Consider the following 25,100-nt stretch of genomic DNA (forward strand, 5'->3'; position numbering starts at 1 on the left):
ACTGGCCGGTTTGACCTGAACAGTGATCGCCTCATAATATGGTATTCTTATTTTTAATTACACTGATTCATGTCAGCAATAGGTGAAACCAGAGCAAAACTAATCATGCTAATTCTACTGGGGGGTGGGGGGAATGGAAAAAATACTAGTCACCGTGGAATATATTATAATATCCCATGGCTAGTGGTTAATTATGGGAATATCTCAGTTTTATGAGACTCCTCCTATAGCACATAAAGTTACGGGGCTCCAATTTGACTATTTCAACCCCATAATCTACCTCTACCCACGGAATATCACTATTTATTCTATGGAGTAATTTCAAAGTAGATAACCATGTTGAAAACAAAGCCAACTGCATTTTTGGCAGACGTTCCAATGAAGTTGCATAGTAGACATTCTTCAGCCTATTTCAGAATATTCCTGTGTTGTATTAGATAAAACAGATCACCAATCAAGTGATTTTAACTGACATCTAGACAACAAGAGATGCTTTGAAGGAGCTAGCGTATACCTATGATGGTCTTGTGTTATCATTTTTTTTACTTTAAAGAAAATTCTAATTTGTTATTCATCCTGAGTGAGGTATTTTCTTGTCATCTCATAGCCATGCATGTTGATGTCATTGTGAGAGGCACAAAGAAAGTGAGACTTTCCTTTGTGTGTGACTTCACCTATGCCAGTGCTAATTTTGGAGGGGAAGAGCTGGTGGGAACTTTTCTTTTCTCTCTTCTCTTCTTTCCTTTTTTTCTTTTCCCTTTTGTGCAACTGTGTAAAATTCATTCAGAAGGTAAAGAGCTTTCATTTTCGTGTTAAAGACTGCTCCATTGCAACAGGCCAATCACAATTCACGTGACTGATAGACTGTCTCTTTCCTATTGTATCTTTGGTGCATAAGCGTATGGTTTTATCATCCATTCCCCTCAGGTTGCAAATGCTTATCACAACTCATGTCCAAGCAGCAAACCTTCTCATAAGTAGATGCCTTTGGGGCATCACATATCAAGAGGGAAAGAGGGCACTAACAATATGGTGTGTTTCTTACCACGCCAGCTACCCAATTGTAAAGTGTATGAGACACCTGACCTTTGAGTACTTTAGCAGTCAGCTACAGAGTGACTTTCATCTCAGAAATCCTTTGCTTTGTAAAGTTCCTTCCATTACATACCCTGGTCCTCTCTGGGAACTAGAGGACTAAGAATTCTACGAGTTCAATGCAAATCCACACTGGTATCCTGAGAATACGTGTAATATTGGTTCAATGTGGAACTGTTTTGCCACCATCAGTGCTCTAAAGTCAGCTGTTACCACAATATCCATGAAGTATTGACAGTAACAGCAACTTAACCTATTTCTGCAATAATTAATTAGAAGAGGATATTTTTATATACGTATACAAGCATATATATTTTGAGAAGTAACAAAGCACACTTATACTTCAGCTAACAAAATGGACTCAGTAACACTGTTGCTGGAGACCTGTTTCTGATAATTATTATGCACCACTAGCAGCAAAAATTGTTGCCTGCATCTCTCAGCTCCCTCACAAGGAGAAAGATCTATACGCGTGCAAGAGAAAAGTGAAAAATAATAAGATCAGAACTGGACTGTTAAAACAAGATCTGCATTGCCTTGTATGTTGAGGTTCACTTTATGTAATATGAAGCACTCATATGCACTGACTTGTTCCTGAAACTATAACCTGCACATTATATAAAAACAAAGACTTACAAGTTGTGAATGTTCCCCATACAGTGAAATATTTACATTAGTTAACCCCACCTAACTGTAGACAACCAGTTAACATCATACTAGGAACTCAGTGTCCATCAGATCTAATGTTTCTAAAATTATGTCCAAGTTGTTCAAGATATTTCTTGTAATTTGTAGTTGCAAAACTTCAGTGTGGCGGTATCTAGGAGATATATAGCCATATGATGTGTATCTAATATATTCTTTAAAAAAAAAAAAAGCCTATATAGTTGCTCAGGAGAAAGGGACATCACATGAAGTTAATAATTCCATATATTATGTGTGGTGGAATGATTAAATACTTCACAAAACTGTGAGAAGTATGAAATAGTTCTACATATGATTATCTCTCTACAGCAAAGTGCCCCCTTACGCACTGGGTCAGCAGTTCCCAGCTTATCTCGGTCCATACCCACACAGTCAAGCGGGCTCTACAGAGAGCTCTGCACAGCCACATCCCAGCACCTCCTCTCAGGCTAAGGAGCACTTTGTTGGCACAGACATGCAAACAGAAGAACTTTGCCTGCAGGCTGCACAGCTGTTGCCAATGATGCTATGGTCATTTGCAGGCAAAGCAAAGAAGTTTTGAATTGAAATTCTGGAAGCTTTGAATTGAATTTTTAAGTTGGCCCCAACACTCTCAGCATCCAGTCCTATGCTAATCTCTATCTGGCAGGAGGGTATCTTTAAATAACAGCTCTTGGTTTTAATTTGATAAAGAATGCCAGAGTTCAGCTCTACCATGCCCTTCCTTCTCTGCATCAACTCTTCCTGCTCTCCATCCCACCCGTTCCCCCGGTGGGTGGGTGGGAGAGCAGCAGAAGAGGAGGAAACACATTGCAGACAATGGCAAAGCTACTGCTGTAGGCATGCCTTCAGCAGCAGCATTAAGAAAGCAAAGATTTCCCCTCGGAGAGCCAAAATTCTTCTTCAAGGCAATTTCTGATGACCATAAACTGTCAAGATACAGTTTATATAGTGCCTAGAGGAACTGGGCCTTTGATGATACAAAGGAGCAGATCTCATCTGACCCATTTGACAAAAACTCCTTGACCCAGGCGCTGTAGAGGACACTATAGGTGCCTCCTCATTTAAAATATACACACCAAGTTCTAGCATTGCCATGTCAAATTACTAACTTTGTTATGTTGCAGTATTGCGTACATGCCCCATTCAAGATCAAGGCTTCATTTTGCAGTTGTCAGATCTGGAAAAAACACTATTTTACATCCACATACCCAACAGCCTAAGTAGAGAGCAAAGAGAAAATGGAAATAACCTCCATTTTTTGTTTAAGGATATGAAACTATTAGAGAGTGTTCAAAGGAGGGCAACAAAGATGGTGAAGGGTCTACAGGGCAAGACGTATGAGGAGCGGCTGAGGTCCCTTGGTGTGTTCAGCTCTGAGCAGAGGAGGCTGAGGGGAGGCCTCATGGCAGCCTGCAGCTACCTCATAAGGGGAGCGGAGGGGCAGGCGCTGAGCTCTGCTCTCTGGGGACAGCGACAGGACCCAAGGGAACGGCATGGAGCTGGGACAGGGCAGGGTCAGGCTGGGTGTTAGGGAAAGGTTCTTCACTGAGAGAGCGGCTGGGCACTGGGACAGGCTTCCCAGGGCAGTGGTCACAGCGCTGAGCCTGCCAGAGCTCAAGAAGCATTTGGACAACACCCTCAGACATATGGTCTGATTTTTGGGTGGTCCTGTGTGGAGCCAGGAGTTGGACTCTATGATCCTTGTGGATCCCTTCCAACTCAGGATATTGTATGATTCCAGTATTTTCATTTGACTCGGGGCTTTATTTAATTCTGCAACATCACTTGAAAGATCTGTGGCAAAGCCATGAGTTAAACACAACTGAGCACAGGTCATAACCATAGTCCACTGTGCTGCAGTGTCTTTTATCTAAAGGCTTCAGAGTACTCCTATCAGTCAGTATCATGACTGAAGTAAACAGAAAGAAAGAAAAAAAAGCACAAAGCAAGCAAAATTTGCTTCAAATTTGAAGCAAAACGAAAAGTCAGTCTCAAACACTCAAACTTACCTGATTTCTGCGCCAAACCACACACTATCCTACAGGTAATTTTTCTCAGTACATGCAGTGAAATACATTAAGGCACAAGTTTGTAAGAAAACCTCAAAACATGCAGAACAAATTGTGAAAGTTTTGTTACGGAAATGTTACTCAGCTCTTTAGGCCCTCTCTTCTGTGAGCTGTGCACTTATATGAAGATCACTGCATGGTTACCTATTAAAGGTGCCATAGATGAAGAAGTGAAAGTTATTTTCTGACACTGCAAAAGATATTTAAAACATGAACAGAATTATAACTTCATTTGATGTCTACAGCACTCTCTGGTGTAATAGAGCAATGGCCTTAAGAATGCATCCATAACACACAAGTACAGATGAGGGTTATTTTGGTTTTGTTAAGAAACCTGTCTTTAATTGTTTCTGTACATATACTTCCAACGCCTGCACACACGACATTTATGTTAATTTTAATATGGCCAAAGTAAGAATTTCTCACCTCTCTGGTCCACTCTGCATGCAGCTTCACTTCAGCTATACTCCACGGATACTGTATCTTCATTCAAGTGTATCATGCAGACATGCTGGGTAACTTTTTCACAGTGTATTGATAGCAAAATACTCTACTCATTGCATAGCTGAAAAAATTGGAAAAAACATTATTAGAATTCAGGAGCCTAAGAGAAGGAAAATATCTGTCCTTACTAATACAATCTTTAGCTTCAGAAAAACTTTTGTGGTTATTTTACTTGCCTGCCCAGAAAACAATTGTCCAGAGTCCACTCCACAACTACCCCAGTGTCTGAATAGTTAAAGCCATCCTATCCCTGACAGAGGGGAACTACATTGTTATAATGATTCCAGCATGACATTAGGAACTTACCATATCAATGCAATTTACTGAGATAGAGCTGATCTCCTTTTAAAGAAATATTGTGGAATTACCTATTTTTACTTTATCAGTTATGCTTTCTGAAGGCACTGCTCTTTTCGCAGGGCTTCATGTTTCATCCCTTCTGTCACTGTAACCTAAATAACCTGTATTTCTTGTGGAACACATTGGTTCTAACGTCAGAAGTGTGCTGAGCACTGTAATTCCAGTGCCAATGCTCAGTGGGAGCTGGGGACTCTTGGCAGTTCTTCTCACAGGCCCATTATGCTGCCTAACATATAGCTGTAGACTGTGAACTTCAGTGGTTTTCTTTTGCAGATAACAAAGCGTTGTTAAAGCCATGGGTAGGCAGTCACTGTGGTGGTTCTTCAATTCACAGGGAAGAGAATTCTCTGACCAAATGCCTTTGAACATTAAAGAAAAAAAAAGTAATATGACTCTACTAATTTTAGTGTCATAAAGCTTTTGACCCTCTCTGTAAGACCAAGAGCAGACAACAATGTAACTGAAAAGAATCCGGGTCTTTTTCAGCTCAGACGGCTTTGGTGTTTGTGTGCATTTGATATATTTAAGTATAGTTAAAAGGCAGAGGATAAGGTAACAGGGAGATGTTTTTTCTTTCCTCCTGGTACTTAGCTTTCCTAGCTTTTAAAACTCCATAATCCCTCTCTCCAAATAGCAAATGAGGTAATGATTGCATCTTAACATCACTGAAGATGGAGGCTGGGTCCTCTGGGTCTAATGCAGAAATTGTAACAGCTCAAAATAATAGGAATAACGCTCAGTTCTTCTCATTCAACTTAAAATACATTTGCCTGAAGTTCCCCTTATGTTGAAAGAAGAGTTAGGCAGTCTAAGAGAGTAATTCACTGATTTATGATCTGAATTGCCCACCAGAGGTGGCTTTCTCGATAACTTATCTCAGGTGACTGCAGCTTTGACTTAAGATCCTCAGTTAAGTGCCTATATTTAGGTGGAAGCAATTTGGATCTATTCCTTGCCCCTCGTGTGGCATTTCTGCAATCTCATAGCTATATAATGTAATTTTTTTTGTACAATTATTCATCTCTCATTTCCTGTAGAGATACAATCAGTGGGTGTCACTTGTACTATAGTGCTTGCTTACATTATGATTTGAGTAAGAATAAAATTCTCTATACCAAGTCAACTGAAAGCAAAAAGGAAAAGCAATGAATTCAAGCACAAAGGGTTACCTTCTTTTTGGTCCACATCCATGCCAGGTCTACAATGGCTGAAGAGTTTTGCCATCTAGTTACTTAAATGGCAGTGAGCAGTAGCCACAGCCTAGTCCCTAGTGAGGAAGGTTTGAACAAAGCCCCAGAGCAGTGCAGCAGTATGGTAAGGTATTTAATGGAAGAATAGAAGTAAAAAGAGCTCCTTGCAGGTCTGGACTGGCTTCTGTCCTGTCAGTAGAGAAGTCTGGGGGATTTCCTTCAAAACTGTTCTTCTTTTGCTGTCAGTCCCCAAAGCAGACACTTAGATGCTTTTCTCTGGCACTATGTAAGACACCAAAAAAAAAAATTCACCTTACACAGTCCCCTGTAGACAACTATATGTAGGGGCAGGGCTACACTTAGCTGAAAAATAGTCACAGAACTAATAAATCTTAGGACTTTTCATGCCTTAACTTAATGAGCACGAGACACTTTTAGAGATGGGTAAGCAGATAGAGACACTCCAGCCAAGTCAGATCAGCCTCTGCCAATCCTCCAGAACTAGGTATCTTTAAATGAGGTAAACCATCTTTCTCAAGCATCCTTTCACACCATGTGCCTGCCACTATAGCTCCCATGCCATCCACTGCAGAGTGAATTCCTGGGATATCAAAGAGGTACTCTTGGCATCTCTCCCTTCTGCTGGATTAAGTATGAATGACGCTTGTAGGACAGATACAACAAAAGTCACCTTTACTGCAATAGCACTAGATAAATGGGATGATTTACCTGTTACTACAAAAGGCCAGGGCAAAAAGGGTCTAGGGTATGAGGTGAAAGCTCTGTGCCCAGTCCACTAGCTTATATCCCTCTTACTCTGTACTTGATGGATATTTTCTCCAAACTTTGCCTATTTGCTTGTCTGTTTATAAGCACAAAGCCGAAATAAGAAGCAATTCACCATTCCCACTGTCATTGTTCTTTGTATTCATCCATGCTCCATGTCTCAGACACCTTCCATACTGTACAGATCATCATACTGTATTCCTCAGTCAGAGCGGTAACGTAAGACTGTAGCATGACTCACCCAACTGCATTTTCCTGCAACCTCTACCTGACCTGTCAAGGACCCACCACGCTCTACAGAACCTGATGTTAGTGGGATCTCAGAAGGCCAGGATGAGTATAAGTGAAACCCCAGAAGCATCAGGATAAAACTAGGAGGGATCTTCCAGCTCTCTTTGCAATGTAGCACTTCCAGGAGCAACAGTTCTCGGCACTGCACTAAACACGTATTCAGTAATACCTGTAGAGGTGATAATATACTGGATCAACTTAATTAGAGCTCCTGTATTTCCTCTAGAGGTACCAGTAGGTAGGCAGCCAACATACTGTCACCTCACTTCAAGAAGTAGTGCCTCTCAAAGGTGATATTCTCTGGGAGTGATGTTACTGTGTTGGCCAGTTAGTTCTGGGAGAGGCGGTCACCACCGTCACTGGAGTGCCTTTACTGGGGGACACGGCTTCCTGGAGGAACCCAGGTCAACACGGTGGTGAGTAAATGTTGAAGAGGTAGGTTGGGTTGGAAGGCCTCTGCATATTCATGTAGCATACTAAATTCTGCTCTCATTTGTGCCAGCAAAAAATCCATCAGTGTGAAATCTACTCAGAAGACCTTCATAGCAACTTTCAAAGTATGCAGTAATATAAACATCAGGAAATTTTAATAAAGATACCTAGATCTAACAACATTTTTTTAATTATTATTTTAATGGCCTTAGAATATTGGGATAACTAAAACTGAGTTGTTATATAGGAATCTGTTAATTCTTTTACATGTTCTTCACATTTTCTCTCTTTTTCTCTTTCTCTCTTTCACTCTGTTTGTTAACATTTATTTGTTATTACTGTACGTTGCTTGCAACTTGTGTATGTTACAGACTGTCACTTTTTATTCTGTGAAGTTTTTCTCCAATTCCATCAACCTGAGCTCCATGTTGGGCAGCCGAGGAGATTACAATACAGTTATTTAATGCAAAAGAACAAGGAATGTCACAGACTATAGGTAACTTCATTGAGGTTGTGACACAAAACCTGATGCAAGGTATTAATGCAAAGAGTAAGTACTCGGTATGACAATAGAACTACTTAGTTAAATTACTTTTTTTTTTTTTTTTCCAGATAGTCTGCATGGAAAAAAATTAATTCTTTATTACTCTCCAGCAGAAAAATTCCCAAGCCTACCAATTTAGGATTTTTTTTCACTGCCATTTTGAAAACAAGTGATGCCCATATTGATGAATCATTACTCATTTTCAGAGGCTTAAATCCATATTGCCTATGCTGTTCTTTATGCTATACTTCCTTCCATACTGTCCAAGCCATCATTTCATCATCCTTTGTCTGTGGTTTAATACATCTTCTCCATAATTCTTTTTATAATTTAATGAAGTTATATCCCTTTCACTCTAAGGACCTGCTTTAACAACAACAAAAGTGAGCCCCTACCCATGGGATCCATGCTTCTTAATCCTGCATGAAGCTCTGGAGCCCATAAAAATTGATTTCTGTAGCCAAAGATGGTCTGGCACACAAGCTTAATTGTTATTTTGCTGAATCAGGTCCTGACCAAGGTATTTTGTTACAATCTCCCCCATTTACCCAACAATACTTTGAAAGAATGGTACAAAATAGCTGATCGACATCTCCGATCATTTTCTAGAGGGAGAACATGAAGTTTACTGCTTCTAAACTTCTTAATTGCTAGTAAATTCTCCATTAACTCAGAAATCACTATAGCCATGTACTAATTCAAGAAAAAGCTTATTTTTCTCAGTCTGCAGTTTCTTTTCTTCCCAATTAGCTATTATGTCCTAAGCCTCCTTTAAAAAGTGAAGAAGCACAGCAGAGTTTAGATGAATTCTAGTATAAAAACAAAAAAGATTTATACTGATGCAATTGATGAGTGGCCAATGAATACTAATGGCCAGTAAACACTATCCAGGCAACCATAAGAAACACAACTTGATATAACTGGTGTGAAATTTGATTTAAGGAGACTCGAGAGAATAGGGAATTGAACTGTAAATACCAACTTTCTACACAACATCTCAGAGAGAAATGGAGGGATATAAAGTCAATGGGGACTTTCAGATGCTGAGCAGCTCTTAACCTCCACAGATCAGAGGAAATGTCTTTAGATACTTGGATTCACACCCTTATCTTCATCATAATCATTTGCTCAGCGCTAGAAGTATCAGACAAAAGCAATGCTGCAAAAAGCAATGCAAAATTTTTGCATTTTCTCTAGAATAAAGACAGATGGGAAATTGTCTGTCCTCCACCAGCAACTACAGCAGCCCTGCAACTACTTCACTTTGCACTTCCAGCTAAACATCTTGTAGCTGAGAAAAGCCAGAGCACAGCAGTTCTCCACCCTCGCCTTGGCCATGCCACCTCTGTTCCTGTATCATTCTATCAGTAGCCTTAGGGACAGAGAAAACCATCCTGCCAAGAAAGTTTGCCATTGCCAGCACAGTATGACATGGCTAATGTTTGCCACATTAACAGCCCTTTTATATCATGAGAAAACTGAAAGAGTGAAAAACAAGAGAGTAATTAACTTATTAAATGGACAACATACCATTACTTCCAGCAGGGTTCCAGGTGCGTTAAAGGTTTCTGCCGTGAGGGACCTCAAGGACATCCCTCTTCATGAGAGACTTCAGGCAGCTACTGAATGTTAGGAGCCATGCAGAGTAACAGGGGTTGAAAATAAGCAAAGACCCTCAAGCTGTGAATGAGAACCAAAACGCACACAATCAGGAGCAGGACTATCCACAGACTGTAATAATGGCAATGTCAAGTTTGGGATCAGGGTTATAAGAGCACAACTGAGATCTAAACAAGCTGTAGATTCATTTTTAGCTGTACATGGGATGGTGGTATGGAGTTTAACTGTAGTTAGACATAGTCTCCCTAGTAGAAAGATCTTCATCTTTCAAGCAACTTCCTTTCTCATTTCTGTCCCCGTTTTTGCACTCAACTGCTCCTACCTCCTTCCTGCTAGTCAACCCCTTCTCTTGGGGCAGGAGTGCAGACCCTTGAAGTCCTCTGAGTCTTTGTGGGATGGCAAACAGCTTCTCAGGGAAGTTGTAAGTGCTCAGCCTTGGTCCTTGTCTCTTTCAATCCTTGAACAAGGGTGGCTGGGAGGAAGAAAGTCTGTTTCTTTCTGGAAGAGATTGCCAGTGACCTAATGGGACCAAAGAAAACAGACCTTTGTTTACTATTTGCTGTGTTTCTGATCTGAGGGTGGGAAGGCCCCATTTTCTTTAGTACAATGCCAACGAACCTGGTGCAGATCATGTAGCCGGTTAAATAAAGCCAGCAAAGTCACTAGGACAGTCTGCAACTGATGCTATGACAAAAGAGAAGAGCCGTGCAGCATGCAGACAGTCTCTACTGCACTTTTCCACAATAAGCAGAGTATACTGATGCAAAATCCAGAAGTTATCTTAAGTGTTGTTGTTTTTCAGAATACCCCCAATTTTAAACTGTCTGCTTGAGAACACCCAAGGCATTTTAATCATACTTTCCTGCAAATGGAGGCAAAGAAAACAGGAAGGAAGATTAAAAACAAAAACAAACAAAAAAACTATCAAGAGGAAACCACACAAATGAGGTAGTTGTGAGATGAGCTACTCACCTGGGAGATCTGCTGAACACTTTTTTCAGCCTCTCAGTCAAAACTCTGCAGGAGATTGCTTAAAACTTGTGCAGTTAACTAGGTGTTCACAGTTAGTATGATTATGGAGATGAGGTGCCATGCTGGGGGTCAGAAGATTTTGTAAATAACCTCTTAGATAGCAGTGGGCTAGTTACTTCACCACATGGTAGTTTTACCCATCTGTAAAACAGGGATGATAACATCAGGTATTCTTGGTGAAACAGTGTACAATCTGAAGAAAAATGCTATACAAGCCTAGTTCAGATTCTGCTAGCAGGGACAGAAAGACTCTCATGAATTTGATGTCAAGCCTTAAAAGTTTTAAGCGCCTAGAATAGTTGTCATCGTCATTGGTATGACCATGCTGGTAGTCACCAGACAGCAATTGTTTCAGTAGTTTTGCTTTATCTGGACTTCTCTCAAAGCCAAGGTCAATCTTCGAAAGAGCAAACATGCAAATGGAAACTTAAGAAAGCAGCCAAATAATATAATTTCACTCCATCTTCAGACCTCATTCCTCAAATTGTTCAGCATGTAGATCTGCTAATGAAAAGAATGGAAACCTCTCACTGTTGACTGATGATATCAGTGATGTTTTCTTTATTTCCATAACAACCTATTTACTTATTAAATATTATATGATTGTTGAAACTCACCTTCACAGAATTAGGTGCTGCAGACAGTGGTTTGGAACACAACAACTCAACACCTACCAGCAACAGATGCAGTCTTCTGTGCTGGCAATTTCTCTGCTTCCTAAATATTCTGCAAAATCATCACTGAGGATTAGCGGGGCTATCCAGAACATGATTCCTGGGGCATAGCCCATGCACGGAATAGGCGAGGGACATTAGTGGGACAAGTCAGTGATTTGTCCACATCTCCAGCTACTCAATTCTCTTTCTATCAAATAGAAATAAAATTGTAAAGATGGGGATTTTCAGCAACAGATATAGAGAAAAATTCATCCATGTTAAAGAACCCCGAGGAGGCTGCACAAACAAGTTGCAGGTCAGGTTGCTAGGGATCTGTAACACAGCTTAAGAAATAAATTCCAAGAAGGTCAACTTTCTTGTCATTCGACCACAATGGAGCCTGAAAGCTGCTTCCAAAAGGACCGATGGCTGTTATCAGCGAGCAGCCTGACCTGCAGCCACCCCGCTCAGAGGCGTTTTGAGCTCCAGAAACAGACCAGCACCCCTTCCATCACTCAGTTTAGTCTGCAAACCCAGGCTCAAGTGTAGCAATGGGAATCTCAGATTTGTCAGTGCCCAGCCGTGCTGACACAGCTGCCTCTCTCATGTCAGGATTAGAGCCATCTGCTTGGAGCAGCAGAGGCTTACGAAGAAGCCCAGTTCTTTGCTCATCCCCATAAGGCCAGCAGCTCTCCCCAAACCCAGCTACGTGGTTTTAAAAGCAGCAGCTCAGTACCTGCTATGTCGTGGTTTCCATGGCAGCCGTGCCAGGGTTTTGTGCCAAGAGTGGTTTTGAATTGCACTATTACAAACAGAAAGCAATTGCAATTCACTGCAACCTTAAAATTTTAGTACCTTTTTGAAATTAGCCTCTACAAACATTGAAGTGCACCCATAGCTTTTTTTTTTTTTTTTAAGTGTTTTAAATGTATTGAGAGACCTGTTTATTTCATTGCTCACAAAACAAAATGTTACTACCTCTCCCTCTGGGGAAATAATTGGCTAATTCTACACAGAGAAGAAAGGAGGCAGAGGTTAGATCTGCAGAAAAGACTGTTTTGGTAGTGACAAACCAATGATAACTAAATACAAATAAAGACATAGTATGCAATTACCAGTGCGTAGATAGATGTGTAGTACGTGTCATATACATCTTCGTGTGTGTGCATGCATGCAAAGCAACAAATATAATCAGTATCATGTAGCATTCAGAACAAAATAGTATATAAATCTAGAAGAAGCACTGAAATTAACTTTATCCATTGACTTTGTCTTTCCTTAAAGACTTACTTGCAGGACCACCCATTGCCTTACAGTGTCTAGGTAATAAGCATTGTGCAACCGAGGTGTAGGATGCTGCCTACAGTTAATGTGTCTCAGCATTTGTGAAACTCCAGAAAGCACATTTTGACTGTTTTTTCCTCCCTTCAACCAAAACACTCATATTGAGCTGTGCCATATTTCGAGTATATTCTCAATATACTAATTTGCACTTTAAAAGCCTAAAATAAATCCTACACTAAATAGCACTTTAAGTTGTTTTTTTAAACTTCAAGCAAGTCACACAGAGAAAACATGCTATTCTCAGTCTATCCTCATGGGAATGTGTGGAGCAAAATGGGCAAATCTGACAACCTATTTTTATTATTTACAGCCAAGGGTAAATTTTACTCCATCTATTTTCCAAATTCATGGCCTGCTGTAATGTTTTATATATGTAGTGTCCCGTGCTGGCATTGCAAATACTGTGCGAGTTTCAGAAGAGAACACCAGAAAATTGATTGTTTTTTGTTTTTTTTTAAATCCACGTTCTGCTGTCTTATTTCCATACATAACGTACTCTGTGTGTCTGAAATGTGTACAGCCATTCTGCACGACCGATACTGGAAACAACATAAAGCACCCTGGGTAAATTCAGGGAGGGGAAGAGCAGGAATTTTCCCCTCAGGGAATATTGCACAAAGGTATAAATCAGCACAAACAGAATATACTCAAATACTAAAACACAACTCACAGTCCACTGCCTCTCCAAAGCTCCGAGCAACAGTAGGCTTCATGATAAGCAGGTCATTCATGCACCATCCAATGTCATGCAAAAACATGATCCAATTTCTAACCGGGGTCTTCTGCTCGCAGGACTAGGACCAATGCACGCCCGTTTCTGAAACTGCCCCTCTATGTGGAAGTACAGGCGGCTGCTGTCACACCTAACATGATCACGTTTTGTTTCTTCTTCCACTTAACAGACTTTATTTTATTTTAGTGCAGTGCACACGAACGCAGTGTCTAGGACAGATGTGCTACCTTTTATAGTGTCGCTATAGAACTCGTTAGCTGTGAACCCTTAATTTGCAGCTGGAACTAATAAACAGTGCATAGTGTTTCAATAGCCTTCTGCTTATATGTTTGAAGATTCGAAACTGAATGGTGAGGTGGCCAAGGCGGCGCTGGCAAACGAAGACTGTCCCCACATAGACCAGGCTATTACGCCTGATGAGGGCCTGCCCTTTACCCGCTCTGGCACTCGGGAGAGATATGGACCCTGCTTCCTCTTATCAACCGGGGAATATCCCTGCCCGCCTGATGGAGGAATAAGAAAGGGTATGTAGCTGGGGGTCCTGTAACCTGTAGTTAGCAACCGTTTACAACAAATAAGAGAAAGTCAGCTGTAGCACGCAATAGTGCGCTTGCTGTAGAGATGCACGTTTGGGCTGGAAACCACCACCTGATGTCTGCATTTGGAGTTTCTAACCTATTTCTTTCAGAAAGAAAAGCCTGAGGAGCTGTAACTACCCCATACAGCTATGCTAGGCAGTTGAGTCTTCCACCCTAGCTGGTGCAGTGAGCTTTAGTGGAGAATGCTCTACAATGTCCCTAAATTAGCCCATCCTCCAAGGAGAGGCCAATTACCATTTGACAGCGATGAAGGTTTGCCACTTGGAAAGCTCATGTATTTTACCAATCTCTGAGGAGCACAGACTTGGAGGTGGCAGACAACAAAAGTTAAAACAAAAAAAAACCATCCTCATGGAACATGAAATGATTGGCTGCCTTCACAGAGCACTAAAACAAATTATTTGGATATTCATACCTGTTTAGTTCACTAAAGGAAGAGAAGCACACAAGAACATCTGTTAGCACAGGTGTCTTACAATTGGAAAATAATCCATCTAAAATCACTTTCATAAATAAATCATTACTAGTTAGTTTCTCAGACTTCTGACAGCTACAGATCTCTCAGAAGTAACTGCATTTTAGTTTGATAATGACCAGAATCATCTATTTAGTGACAAAAAAAGTCAAATCAAATGGGAAAAACCCTTCCCTTCTTAAAACAGGCTGTTTCATTTAAGTAACTTACCCTGAGGAAACCATACAAACAAAAATTAAAATTACATATATATGCATAAAAGTTGATACGCAATGGGGAAATTCGAAAAGGTCTCTCTCCTCAAATCAGTGTTTATCACTGGTGTACTGTATATAGTATATGATATAGTCAATATTTTAAAACTGCAAAGATTGTACAATGTAACCATACACTGAGTATGGAGTATAGAATTCCCATGTGCCATTGTATGATGGGCAATAGTTATAGTAAATGCCAGTTATAGATAGTGTATGTATTTATAAGTTTAAAGCTTATCATCAACAAAGATATAGTTGGACCACAACACTTTCATATGAAAGTATAATCCTCTAAAATTTACCTTTGTAGCAAAGCGTTTTACTTGATTCTGTATTGGATAAGCATTGGCCGCGTTCATTCAGCCTGGGCGAGTTCGGGTGGTTCCAGTGGATCAGGGGAACACTCCAAATGGCACATCCTTTGGGATGAGGAATGTATGGTTTTCACAATGCACTGCAACCGCCTCCCGTTACTGAGTGAAACGGAGGCCGGTTGGCTAAAGAGTAATATATGTCAGCATATTGTTGGCCTGTTTGAAACACGTTGAGAGCATCTTAATTGTTGTTCCAACAGAATTTCATCCATAGTTTGTGCAACTCTCTGTACACTTGCTGAGCTGTTTATGTGCATGTCTGAAAAAGAAGGGTGGGGGGAGGGAGGGAAATGATGCATGCAATTTTGTCTTTTTTTTTTTTAATGCTGAGAACAAAGGAGTAGTATCTCTATAGCAACACAATAAATTCCATGGATTTTGCTACTTGCTACTTCTTCTTCTTCATTTTTTTTTTTTGTCTTTTCATCCTCCTCCAAAGCTACCAGAAACCTTAATTTTGCCTGAGGTCAAAATGCATGAGGTGGCAGGGAGAGGTATGCGTGAGTGTATGACTGAGACATCAAAAACCCCCCTCCCATTGACTTTTTTTTAGGGTACAACCACATTGCTGCCTGTAGGATCAATTACAAAGCCTGACCATCCTTGAAAAATGATGATTTTTGTTTTATTTTTTGAACTTGTTCTTTTCTTCAATGGCCTACTGAGTCACGTTGCAAGCGATACTACTCTCGCATGTCGGTGCATGCAGATGCTACTGAACTGGCTACAATGTTGACCTCATTCTTAGTCCATTCTGTCATTGATCCAATGCTGTACTTTGCATTTTTCTTTTAAATGAAGGTTACGAAATGTCACGGAGCCTTAACAGCATAGCTGGCATAAGTGGAAAAGCGATAGGATTATCCTCAGTGTCTGCGCCCTACAGCTCTCCTAGTCCAGTGAGACGTTCTTGGTCTCCCATCCCATCTATTTTGTAGCATGGATCAGTAGCAGAGAATGGTCTAAAAAGCTTTATTTTCAATTAGCCTATGCTATGTTGCATATAATCCAGGTGACTAAGTCTGAAGATGCAATGTCTCACAGTAGCACCTGCTGGGAATGGTGTTACTACTGATGCTAGGTGACAACACTCCTAAATAGCACTCAGATGACAATAGGCAGGCGTTTACATAGTACTGGTGGGCCATACATGCTGCATGGTATCAGTACATAGGATGAAGGGTAGATGCACCAGATAGCTTCCTTCCTGGTGCATCGTGCTAGTATATGCTTATTGTGGCTAATGGCGGATCTACTGGCTCTGTATGGAATGGGTTAGGCATATAGCCGATGCTGAAACATGCCAACGATGGAAGATTTTGCTTTTCTCAGGATATTTTTGAGCCATAGAAACCCTGCAGGAGTTTGAGCAAACAAGCACAGTAGGATGAAACTTTGCATGGGCGCCTATTTTAAGCTGAAAGCAATACTCAGACACACTGTAGAGAGGTCTCAGTCTGGCTGACTGCATGGAAAAAAAATCCTGTTGAAGAAGAATATGGCTGCCTCTGCATGTAGCTATTTCACCTTTTCCTCCTTCCTTTAAAACTAAGATGCCAAGCTTGATGTGAAAAGCACAGGGAAGAAGCTCAAGTACTGATTGTATTCTTTACATGCAGATCTTTGCAAAGAAAGTCCAGTCATTGCTAAATATATGCCAACAGAGGCAGTCAGAGTGACCTGACAAGGCGAGATGGAGATGAACATTGATGGCTAATAAACATCTGTGTGGGACTGTGCAGGCATAGAAGACCTTCTCATTTGGACAAAGTTAACTCGCTCCATGCAGGTTTTACGGATGATTCTTCATGGTTCTGGAGTTGTACTAGAGATGCAGGCTTTTTCTACGGCCAAAATGTAACAAAACTGTAGAAGATTTTTTTTTTTAAATCTATTTTTTTGTTCCATAGCATGAATTGCATGAAGACAAAAATAGAAAAAAAAATAAAAAACAAGAAACACTGCAAATGTATGATTAAGGAGAAAAAAGCAAAGTTATATATTTTCTTTCAAAGCTCTTTACTTTTACATACATTGTTGTAGCTAAAAATGTAAAACATAAAACTGTACATTTCTTTGCTATGGATCGCTTCTTTTTGTATACAAGATACAGAGTAATGGTTTTAAAAAGTGCAATCAGGCAGTCATCGGTCATATTGACCACGCCTTCACAGTTCATCACACCGACATGGAAATCAAGAACTTTTAATCCAACTAGAAGTGTATAAAAATAAGAAACTTTTTCCTGTCTGTTTTTGTTGGCATGCTTGTGACACATGGGACCTTCCTTCGGACCTGACAGTAACAGCTGGTCTAGATTTAATTTTCCAGCTCTGGTTATGTTGTATTTTATTGATGTATAGATCCAACGTAAAGACCCTTCATAAATTGTTCATATTAAGTAATCAGTATGAATTTTAAACAAAAAAGGTGTTATTTTAAAACTGGGACTTATAGTACAAAATCAGGAAGATACTCGAGTATAAATTGTCTCAAAGTTTAAGAAACAAGACAACAGCATTGTATGCAATTTAGTACTGAGTAAAATGCATGCACAATGTTATGCAAAACAATTCTAGCATGAAATAAATTTTGTATCATGGTTTCAGTGCCTGCTGTATAGTGTAAAGGGGAATCCTTTTCTGAAGCGATCAGGGGTTTCCAGAGACTTGCTTCTAAAATCTTGAATAAATACAGTGTTCTCAACAGAAACGTAGGAGAAGAGCTTGGTATTGCTTTGGTTCTACAATGCTAATTTGGGTTAGTAGATAATAAATGAAGCCTGCAAACACCTGATACAACCGATGTCTGAAGAATTCACACCATTAGTAATTTTAACAGGGAAGATTTAAAAACCCTATAATTCTCTAGCTATCTTCCTTTTCCCTCCTCAACAACAATAAAAGTTTGTCTTTTTAGCTGATTAAATGAATTCAGTTTTTCTTACTTCTTTGGGCCCCGTCCTTCACTTGTTCTTCACTGAGCCACAGCAGTCCTCCTGATACAAAACCCTAAAAGAAATCCAGGTGTTCGACTCGTATTTTATTTGCCACATGAAACATGCAGCAGTAAGAACCAAGAAACACAACAGGACAAATTCATTTTAGAACCTAGAAATGACAGCTATGAACTGTGTGTCAACAGCATTTTGGTGAAGTACTTTCTATAAGGAAGGATACACCTTTATCCTCACATGAAGCACTTTAAAAGAGCTGGCAACCTTCTAAACAAAAGCTATGGCATCTGGGACTGCTGATGAGAAAGAAAATGTAATGGAATAGCATCCCTAAGGTCTGGAGGAAGTAGAGATTAAAACAAACAAACCAACAACACCACAAAGAAGAAACACTTATGGCTCTGGTAAGTGCCAAATTACACACAGCTACAACAAAAACAAAACAAAAACAAAAACCAACTGCAGATGGACCTTGTCTTCCTAAAACTACTCAAAAAGGAAATCGAGGAAGGAAGACCTCAAGCTGTGTTTTACAAACAGGAGAAAGGCTGATGATCTAAACTTGAGCATAATTAGGAAGCTCCTTTGTAGTCCTTGATCTAGCAGCATGTACTTGATTTCTATGTCAGTTGACTATCCTTTCTCCTGAGAAATAGTTTACTCCCTCTGTCTCTATGCTGTTATTCTCAGACAATAAATGGGCAATTTCTTACCTCCTGAGGCACGATCCAGGTTAATCCAGGATCCAAAAGTTGCTTACTGAACAACTTTTCCTCTTTTAGCATATTAAGAATCCCCAAGTAGCTTTGCCACATTTTTTATTTAACACTGTAACTCAGGGTCCCAGTGTGAAGGCTGCTCAAATTCCCCATTACCATAATAAGGAACACTAATGATTCAGCCTTGTAAATCCCACATAGGTCTTCCCCTTCTGCAGTGCTTTGCATATATATGAGCTTTCGCTATAATTAACAGGTTGGGTACACACGGCCTAAGGCAATTGTCATTCTGTTCTACTTTTTGCACTACTACATCTACCAGCCCCGTTTTCATTCTGGTGCTCCTCAGCTTTTCCTGATTTGAGGTGTCTTCAGGTGACTTCTATAAACCCTTCAGAAGCAGAACAGTGCTTCCCATCCACTGCTCTTGAGGAGATGCTCTGCAGGTTAAGGTCCATCTGACCCCACAGTTCGCCGTCGCACGACAGAGGCAGCGCCGACAACTGGAGAGCTTCAGGAGGAGCTGCTGCACCGAACCCTGACACTGAACCCTATGAGAAATATAACACAGCATCCCAGCTGCTTTGCATAAGGAAGGTTTGCTGGGCTGTTCTTAAAGCACGAATTCCTTCAAATCTGCCCACTCCCATCACAGAGGGCATACATTTTGGTAAAAGAATTTAAACCATACACACATGGCTAGATTCTGATCTCACGCTTGCAACAATGCCACCAACTGCTTCTGACCGCACCCCCTTGGAAGAGCAGAAGCACGTACAGCAGTTCAGCTGCCCCCTGCCTGTTTCCTGCTGGAAACAAACATCCAGGTTTCCTCCTTTGGAAACTCAACTCTCAGCCCCGGCACCCTGTCCTGATGCTGGTGCTCTGTGCGAAGCCACTGGCGATCACAGTGTTGTTTGGCTTGCTAACCTTGACAGCACACCCCAGGACCACCTTCCACACGCACAGCTGTGCGCTCTGGCTGCACCAAGGTACCCGTCTTCTGCCAGGCCTCTCTGTGTGCGAAGCTGTCTCCACGAGTGCCATTTCGGACAGCAAGGACCTGAGAAGCGTTTTCTGTTCTCTCCAGCAAAGAATCGAGCTAATACCACTGTGATAACAGTCAAGTGCAGCAGTCATTAATCTGGATAAAGTGATTTTTCATATAAATTGCCTTCTTTCTCCTTAAAGTTTCAGAGCCAAGAAGAAAATACATCACTGAAACAAATGGCTGCTGGGACAAACGAGCAGTCTGAAATGCAGAGCAGAGCAAGCAAGGCTAAGGCAAGGACGTTTGCAAGGAAACCGAGCGCACAGCCACTTATGAAGATCCTGAAGCGAAACCAAGCGCAGCTATTAGTCTGCCACTCTGCCTATCCTCTTTGTAGGTTCAAAACACAGCAGCCTACCACTCTGCTTTCCATATATATCCTGGAAGCAACTTTGGCTCACACAAGCTAACTTCACTTCATGCAAATGTGCTTCAATTATGCAGGTTATTTTTAAGTCGCTCATATATTTGAGCTTGGGCGTAAAATACCCGTCTGTTCTGAAGCCCCAAAGCCTCTGCATTCATCTAGGACTGTAGGTGCAACACTTCTCTCTCTAATGGGAATATAAATGCTTATTTGTGATCAAGAGCAGTATTGGAATTCAAATTAAACTTCAGGTACAAAAATACATCCAGAACTGCATCTCTTGACTTGCTTTGCTTATCTCTCAAAGCAAATGTTTCAAAACCAAGCACCCTGATCCACCCCTGTGGATCACACGCTCCCTGGCTCAGGCTGACAAGGCCAGGTTTTCAACCCTCTGCATTCACCCGAGCATTTAAAAAAAACTCTATTTGTACATAGGTCCAAACACCTCCAGGACCTGACTGTTAGAAACAGGCACTCGTAGGCTTTCATCAGCTTCTCTACCGCCCGTGGAGCGCACCTTTGAGGTTCCTCAGTCAGCAAAAGGCAGGGTAGGGCCGCTGGGTTAGCAGGGGCGTCGCGAAGGGACCCATGCAGTGCCCAGACCCGAGCGGCTTTGGCTGCCGGCAGCGCGTTGCAGCACCACGAGTGGGAGACGTGGTCCTAGCCCCAGCAAGCCAGCTAGGAGGTGTCGTGCTCTGCGGTGGTGCTGGCAGTGCAGGTGGGGGCCGGGGAAACCACAGCAGTAGTGAGAGAGCTGGGTGATGAGAAGGGTGCAGGGTGAGGCCAGAGGGCAGGCTGAGCAGGCAGCAGGGTGGGGGTATAAGAGTTAACAGCCACCGGGGCAGCGGGGAGGGTGAGGAAAGCACCAAGAGAGGGAAGTAGCAGCAGCGAGGGTTACTTAACACCGTCGAGGACCAGTGGCGTAAAACACAGAGCCCTGGCCTGGGAGTCAGAGGATGGGGAATTTTATTCTTGGCTCTGCTGTATACATGGTGGATGACCTTGGTTAGGACATGTCTATTTTCTGTGCCTCACCTCCTCTTTCTGTGACATTATCCCGTTTTTAAAGTGTTCTAAGGTGAAAAGATGAGAAGCAGTATTTAGGTAGGAGCACTTGTTACGATCTACATACTCAGAATCAAGGCACCAGCGGAGGAGAGCGTCTCTCCGTTATGTAAGAGATGCCATGTCTCCTTGTCTGCAGAACACAGTACCCTTACAGGAATTCCTTTTCTTTTGTACTTTAAAGCAGAGCTGTATTATGGAAAAATGATTAAGCACCCACACAGTTAAAATGACATCTTCATTACTGATTGGCAACTCCTCTGCTGCCCTAATTTAGGTACATCTTCATGCATTGAAATCAGTAAAAACAAAACAAAAGCTAAACTCATTTGTCATTTGCAGAAAAAAGAAGTCAGAACATGAAAAATCTCCCAATTCTTGGCCCTGCTTCTGAATATTTTTTAAAAAAATGTAAAAATACAGTCTTATAGCAACGTGTTCACATACACTTAAAAGATGGTGATGATCAGGGAGTGCTGTAGTCATACAGACTGCATTGCATATGAGTAACAAGGTGGTCCATAGACAAAACAGTCTGGAAACATAGGAGAAAGATTAAAATTAATTGAAAGGCTTGCCAACAAAGGAATTTAACTTAGCCTTGTCCATTCTGTAAAGGCTTGTCTGAAAATGAACTGAAATCCGGCATGTCACAAAATAAAAATGCCTGAGGAAGTTTAGCAAAATAAATGTCACCTGAGTTTTCTCATCTCCATGGCCGGCTTTTATTCAGGAAGAATTACTTCGCTGTTCTTACTTCCAATCAAGCTGAAAAATGTGTTCTCCCAGTACTCTGCAAATGTATGCTTCCTCACTCTCCCACAATACAGCACACAGCTCATCCAGGTCATGATTCAAATACACAGAGACCATTTAATTGCCGAGTATTTTCAGTTACATATCCTCTTTCCAGGCTGCAGAGAGGCATTACTGAGTAAAAACTGCCTCTGCTTTAAAAACTGGTGAATGCGGAGACAACTGATAGGTGAACCTGTGAATGACACGCACAAACAACTGGAAACGTCCCTTACTTCAGTCCCTTCAAGATCTGACTCTAAATGGGTTACAAAGCAACAGCAGCAGCTTTACGCATGCAGTTTCTCCAACTTGAGAAGTGCATATGGAAAATACACCTCCCTTTACAGTTACTTTTTTGGGCCATTTCCATACAACTGATCCGTTTTAAGTCAGGACTATTAAATCATCACTGTATCCCGGAACAAGATGTCAGCATTTTTCAGGAATTAAGAACAACACAAAAGCTATTAGAAAAAGAACAAAGGATGTACTTCCTCATTTTTTGCAAATAAAATAAGATGTTGATATGTCAAGAGTTCAAGCCTCCAATTATTTTTTGTGAAAGCTACAGTTTTCAACAAATTGGTTTAAGTCCATTTTCTACTGAGCACATTTTTAAGTGCAATCAAAGCCGCATGAGATGATTTACCACAGAGTGCCTCCATTTCTAGCCTTTGGGAAGCAAGTCTGATATTTTTGTCTTAAGTATTTTTCTTCCCTTTTCCGACTTTTCAGCTGCTCTTAACTATAAGCTGGTAGTGAATACCACTAGCACAACTCAAACACTGGGTAAAAAATCTGAAGTTTTTTTTTGTTGTTGTTTTCTTTTTTTTTGTTTGTTTTAAGAAAATATCTAGTTAAAAGAAAATGCATAAGGCTTGTCATATGCCATAATAAATACACAAATTGCTGAGAGAACCAAGAGGACTTTCTGGTGAAAACATGACCACAATTTTAGTGACAAAGATCTGCCATCATCTTGATTTCTAATGAGGGAAAAGGAAGTTCAAGTCTCAAAATGACTTACATCTTGCATAAGTCAAGTAAAGGGCTGACTCAGAGTTCACAGAACGTAATGGAAAAGTAGAAAGGATTTGATTAAGTGCTGGACTAGGTCACAGGGTTGAGCTACAGATTTCTGAGACTGGAAGGTGAGAACAGAGATGTTGCTGTTCCAGCTGAAGAGAACTGAAAATTTCAAGATGTGCCATGAATGAGAAAGAAAACCCAGTGCAGGTTAATAATTCATGTTATTAATGAACAATTGGAGAGGGAGAACAATAGCAGCTTGTCCCTCATCCCCCTCGCATGGTACCAGCGGAACAGAATGCTGCTATCCCCGTGTGATTATTCAGTCTTCAGGGCCTGTGTTTTGAATCTGCCCACCCCCTCCACGCTCCTTCCCCGTTTCAGCTGACTACGTCAGGCTTTGTGCTGCCACTCATTTGAATGTCTTTCCACGGTCACCTTTCTCCTGTACATTCAAACTTACCTCCTTGGTCTGTCTTCCATCCCCATCTTTAAGTCTTCTGACTCCAAAAATGTTACAAAGCAAAACTGAAGCATATTCTCTCTGCCCCTCTACTTCCCGATGCTCAGGCACGTAGCTGAGCAAAACCTCCCATCGCTCACACATCAGCAACCTTTGTGGCAGCTGCAGATTGCAAGAACTAGTCACCAACAGGACTGACAACATGCAGATAGGGAAGGGAAGCCAGCGTTAGATAAGAAGCGATGAATGGGCAAACGAGAAGAGACAGGACTGTATCTTTCTCTCAAATAAGCACACTTTTCTTCGCACACAATTTCTTCAGCTACTCAAATGCAGGGTCCAGAATTCCAAGCAGTAAAGCATCAACTCAATCGTGGACCTACACCAAGCCAAATAACATAAGTGACTTACAAGTGGCCTAAACCAATCCTTCTGACGTGCGGAAAACGGACTCCACAGTCAGTAAGATTGTAAAGTAGGTATGTTTATTCAGCGCTGGGCAGCACAGGGGGGGGAGTCCCACCGAAGTCGTGTGCACCCCAACGCAGCAACTTGCCTTGGTTATATGCAGTAAAGAGTTACATGTGCATGAAGTTTCCCAATGCGCCTATACATATGCATGACTTATCCCCACTTCATACTAAAATTAGTTCCAAGAAGTCATTTCCATATCTCCTGGTGGTGGTCACTGGGGTTGTGGGGATGAAGGCTGGTAACTCTTCTTCATCACCACTAGCTGACCTCCTGCCTTTGTGCAGACTCAGCTGCTCCTTGGCTCTTGTCCAAACCACAGGGTCGGTCTCAGCCGGTTCTTGAGACAGGTTCCCTGTTTTTGTCAGGAACCATCCTTTGTGAGGGGCCCCAAGACTTCTTATTTCAAGACTTTTAAGACTTAATCTGCACAGTAGTAAGGAAAGACATTAAGCAACATCTATTTTTAATAGAATAATCCAGGTATTCATTAGTCAGCATCCTGTCTACTACGGTTCTCTTAACTCTCTCTCTCACTTCAAGAAAGAGAAACTTCTGGAAAAGAACACTTTCCTACTCCCAGCAGTCTTTAAAATGGCCCACAAGCGTCTTGGTGGTTCCATGAGTAACAAGTGCACATCTCCTATGACTTCAAACAAGAGACGTATATACAACTGGTTCCTTCTCCCCCAGAGCCTGAAAGCTCAGCGGTCTGAGGGTTAACAGTCTAACTTGTTCCCCAGCAAAGCTTCCATAGTAAATCCACCTTCCCTCCCCGTCCCCCATGCATGTCGGCTCACTGGCAGGTTTGCCTGTTTTCAGAAAACGGAAGGGGAGGCAGAAATGGCTGCACAGACACTTGCTTACCTTGTTCTGTGTTACATATACGTTACAAACCTTGTCAGTTTATTTGCTTCTGAATGCATCTTGCTTACGTAAAAGGCTTTCTTTGTTCAGAACCGATGACACGCATAAAAAAGTCGTTCTTTGCACTGCAGAAGCATTAGCATAGCATGCTGGCTCTGCATTTTGCCTTGCAGAGACTGACCTTCTCCATCAGGACACCTACAAGCAACACTCACTAAGCTCTGGACGCCAGCAATGCGGAGGGTTTCTTCGCTTGATTGAGA

General features: G+C 41.4%; 1 protein-coding gene across 8 annotated transcripts in view; it reads left to right on the forward strand.

The window, feature by feature from the left end:
• Window positions 1-25,100, forward strand: part of KCNC1 (potassium voltage-gated channel subfamily C member 1) — a 126,365-nt gene that overhangs the window by 90,084 nt on the left and 11,181 nt on the right. For 2 of the 8 annotated variants that reach the window (XM_080593522.1, XM_080593523.1), the window contains exon 3: window positions 13,679-13,867. The exons of 3 other annotated variants lie outside the window; for them this stretch is intronic. In XM_080593522.1, the coding sequence (XP_080449648.1) occupies window positions 13,679-13,867 (189 nt within the window). Of the gene's footprint in view, window positions 1-13,678; window positions 13,868-15,849; window positions 17,653-25,100 lie in introns of those variants that run through there. 3 more of the 8 variants (XM_080593524.1, XM_080593525.1, XM_080593528.1) reach the window with 3 other exon arrangements.

The sequence above is a fragment of the Anser brachyrhynchus genome, assembly GCF_964034855.1.
Source record: "Anser brachyrhynchus genome assembly, chromosome: 5".
Taxonomy (NCBI): Eukaryota; Metazoa; Chordata; class Aves; order Anseriformes; family Anatidae; genus Anser; species Anser brachyrhynchus.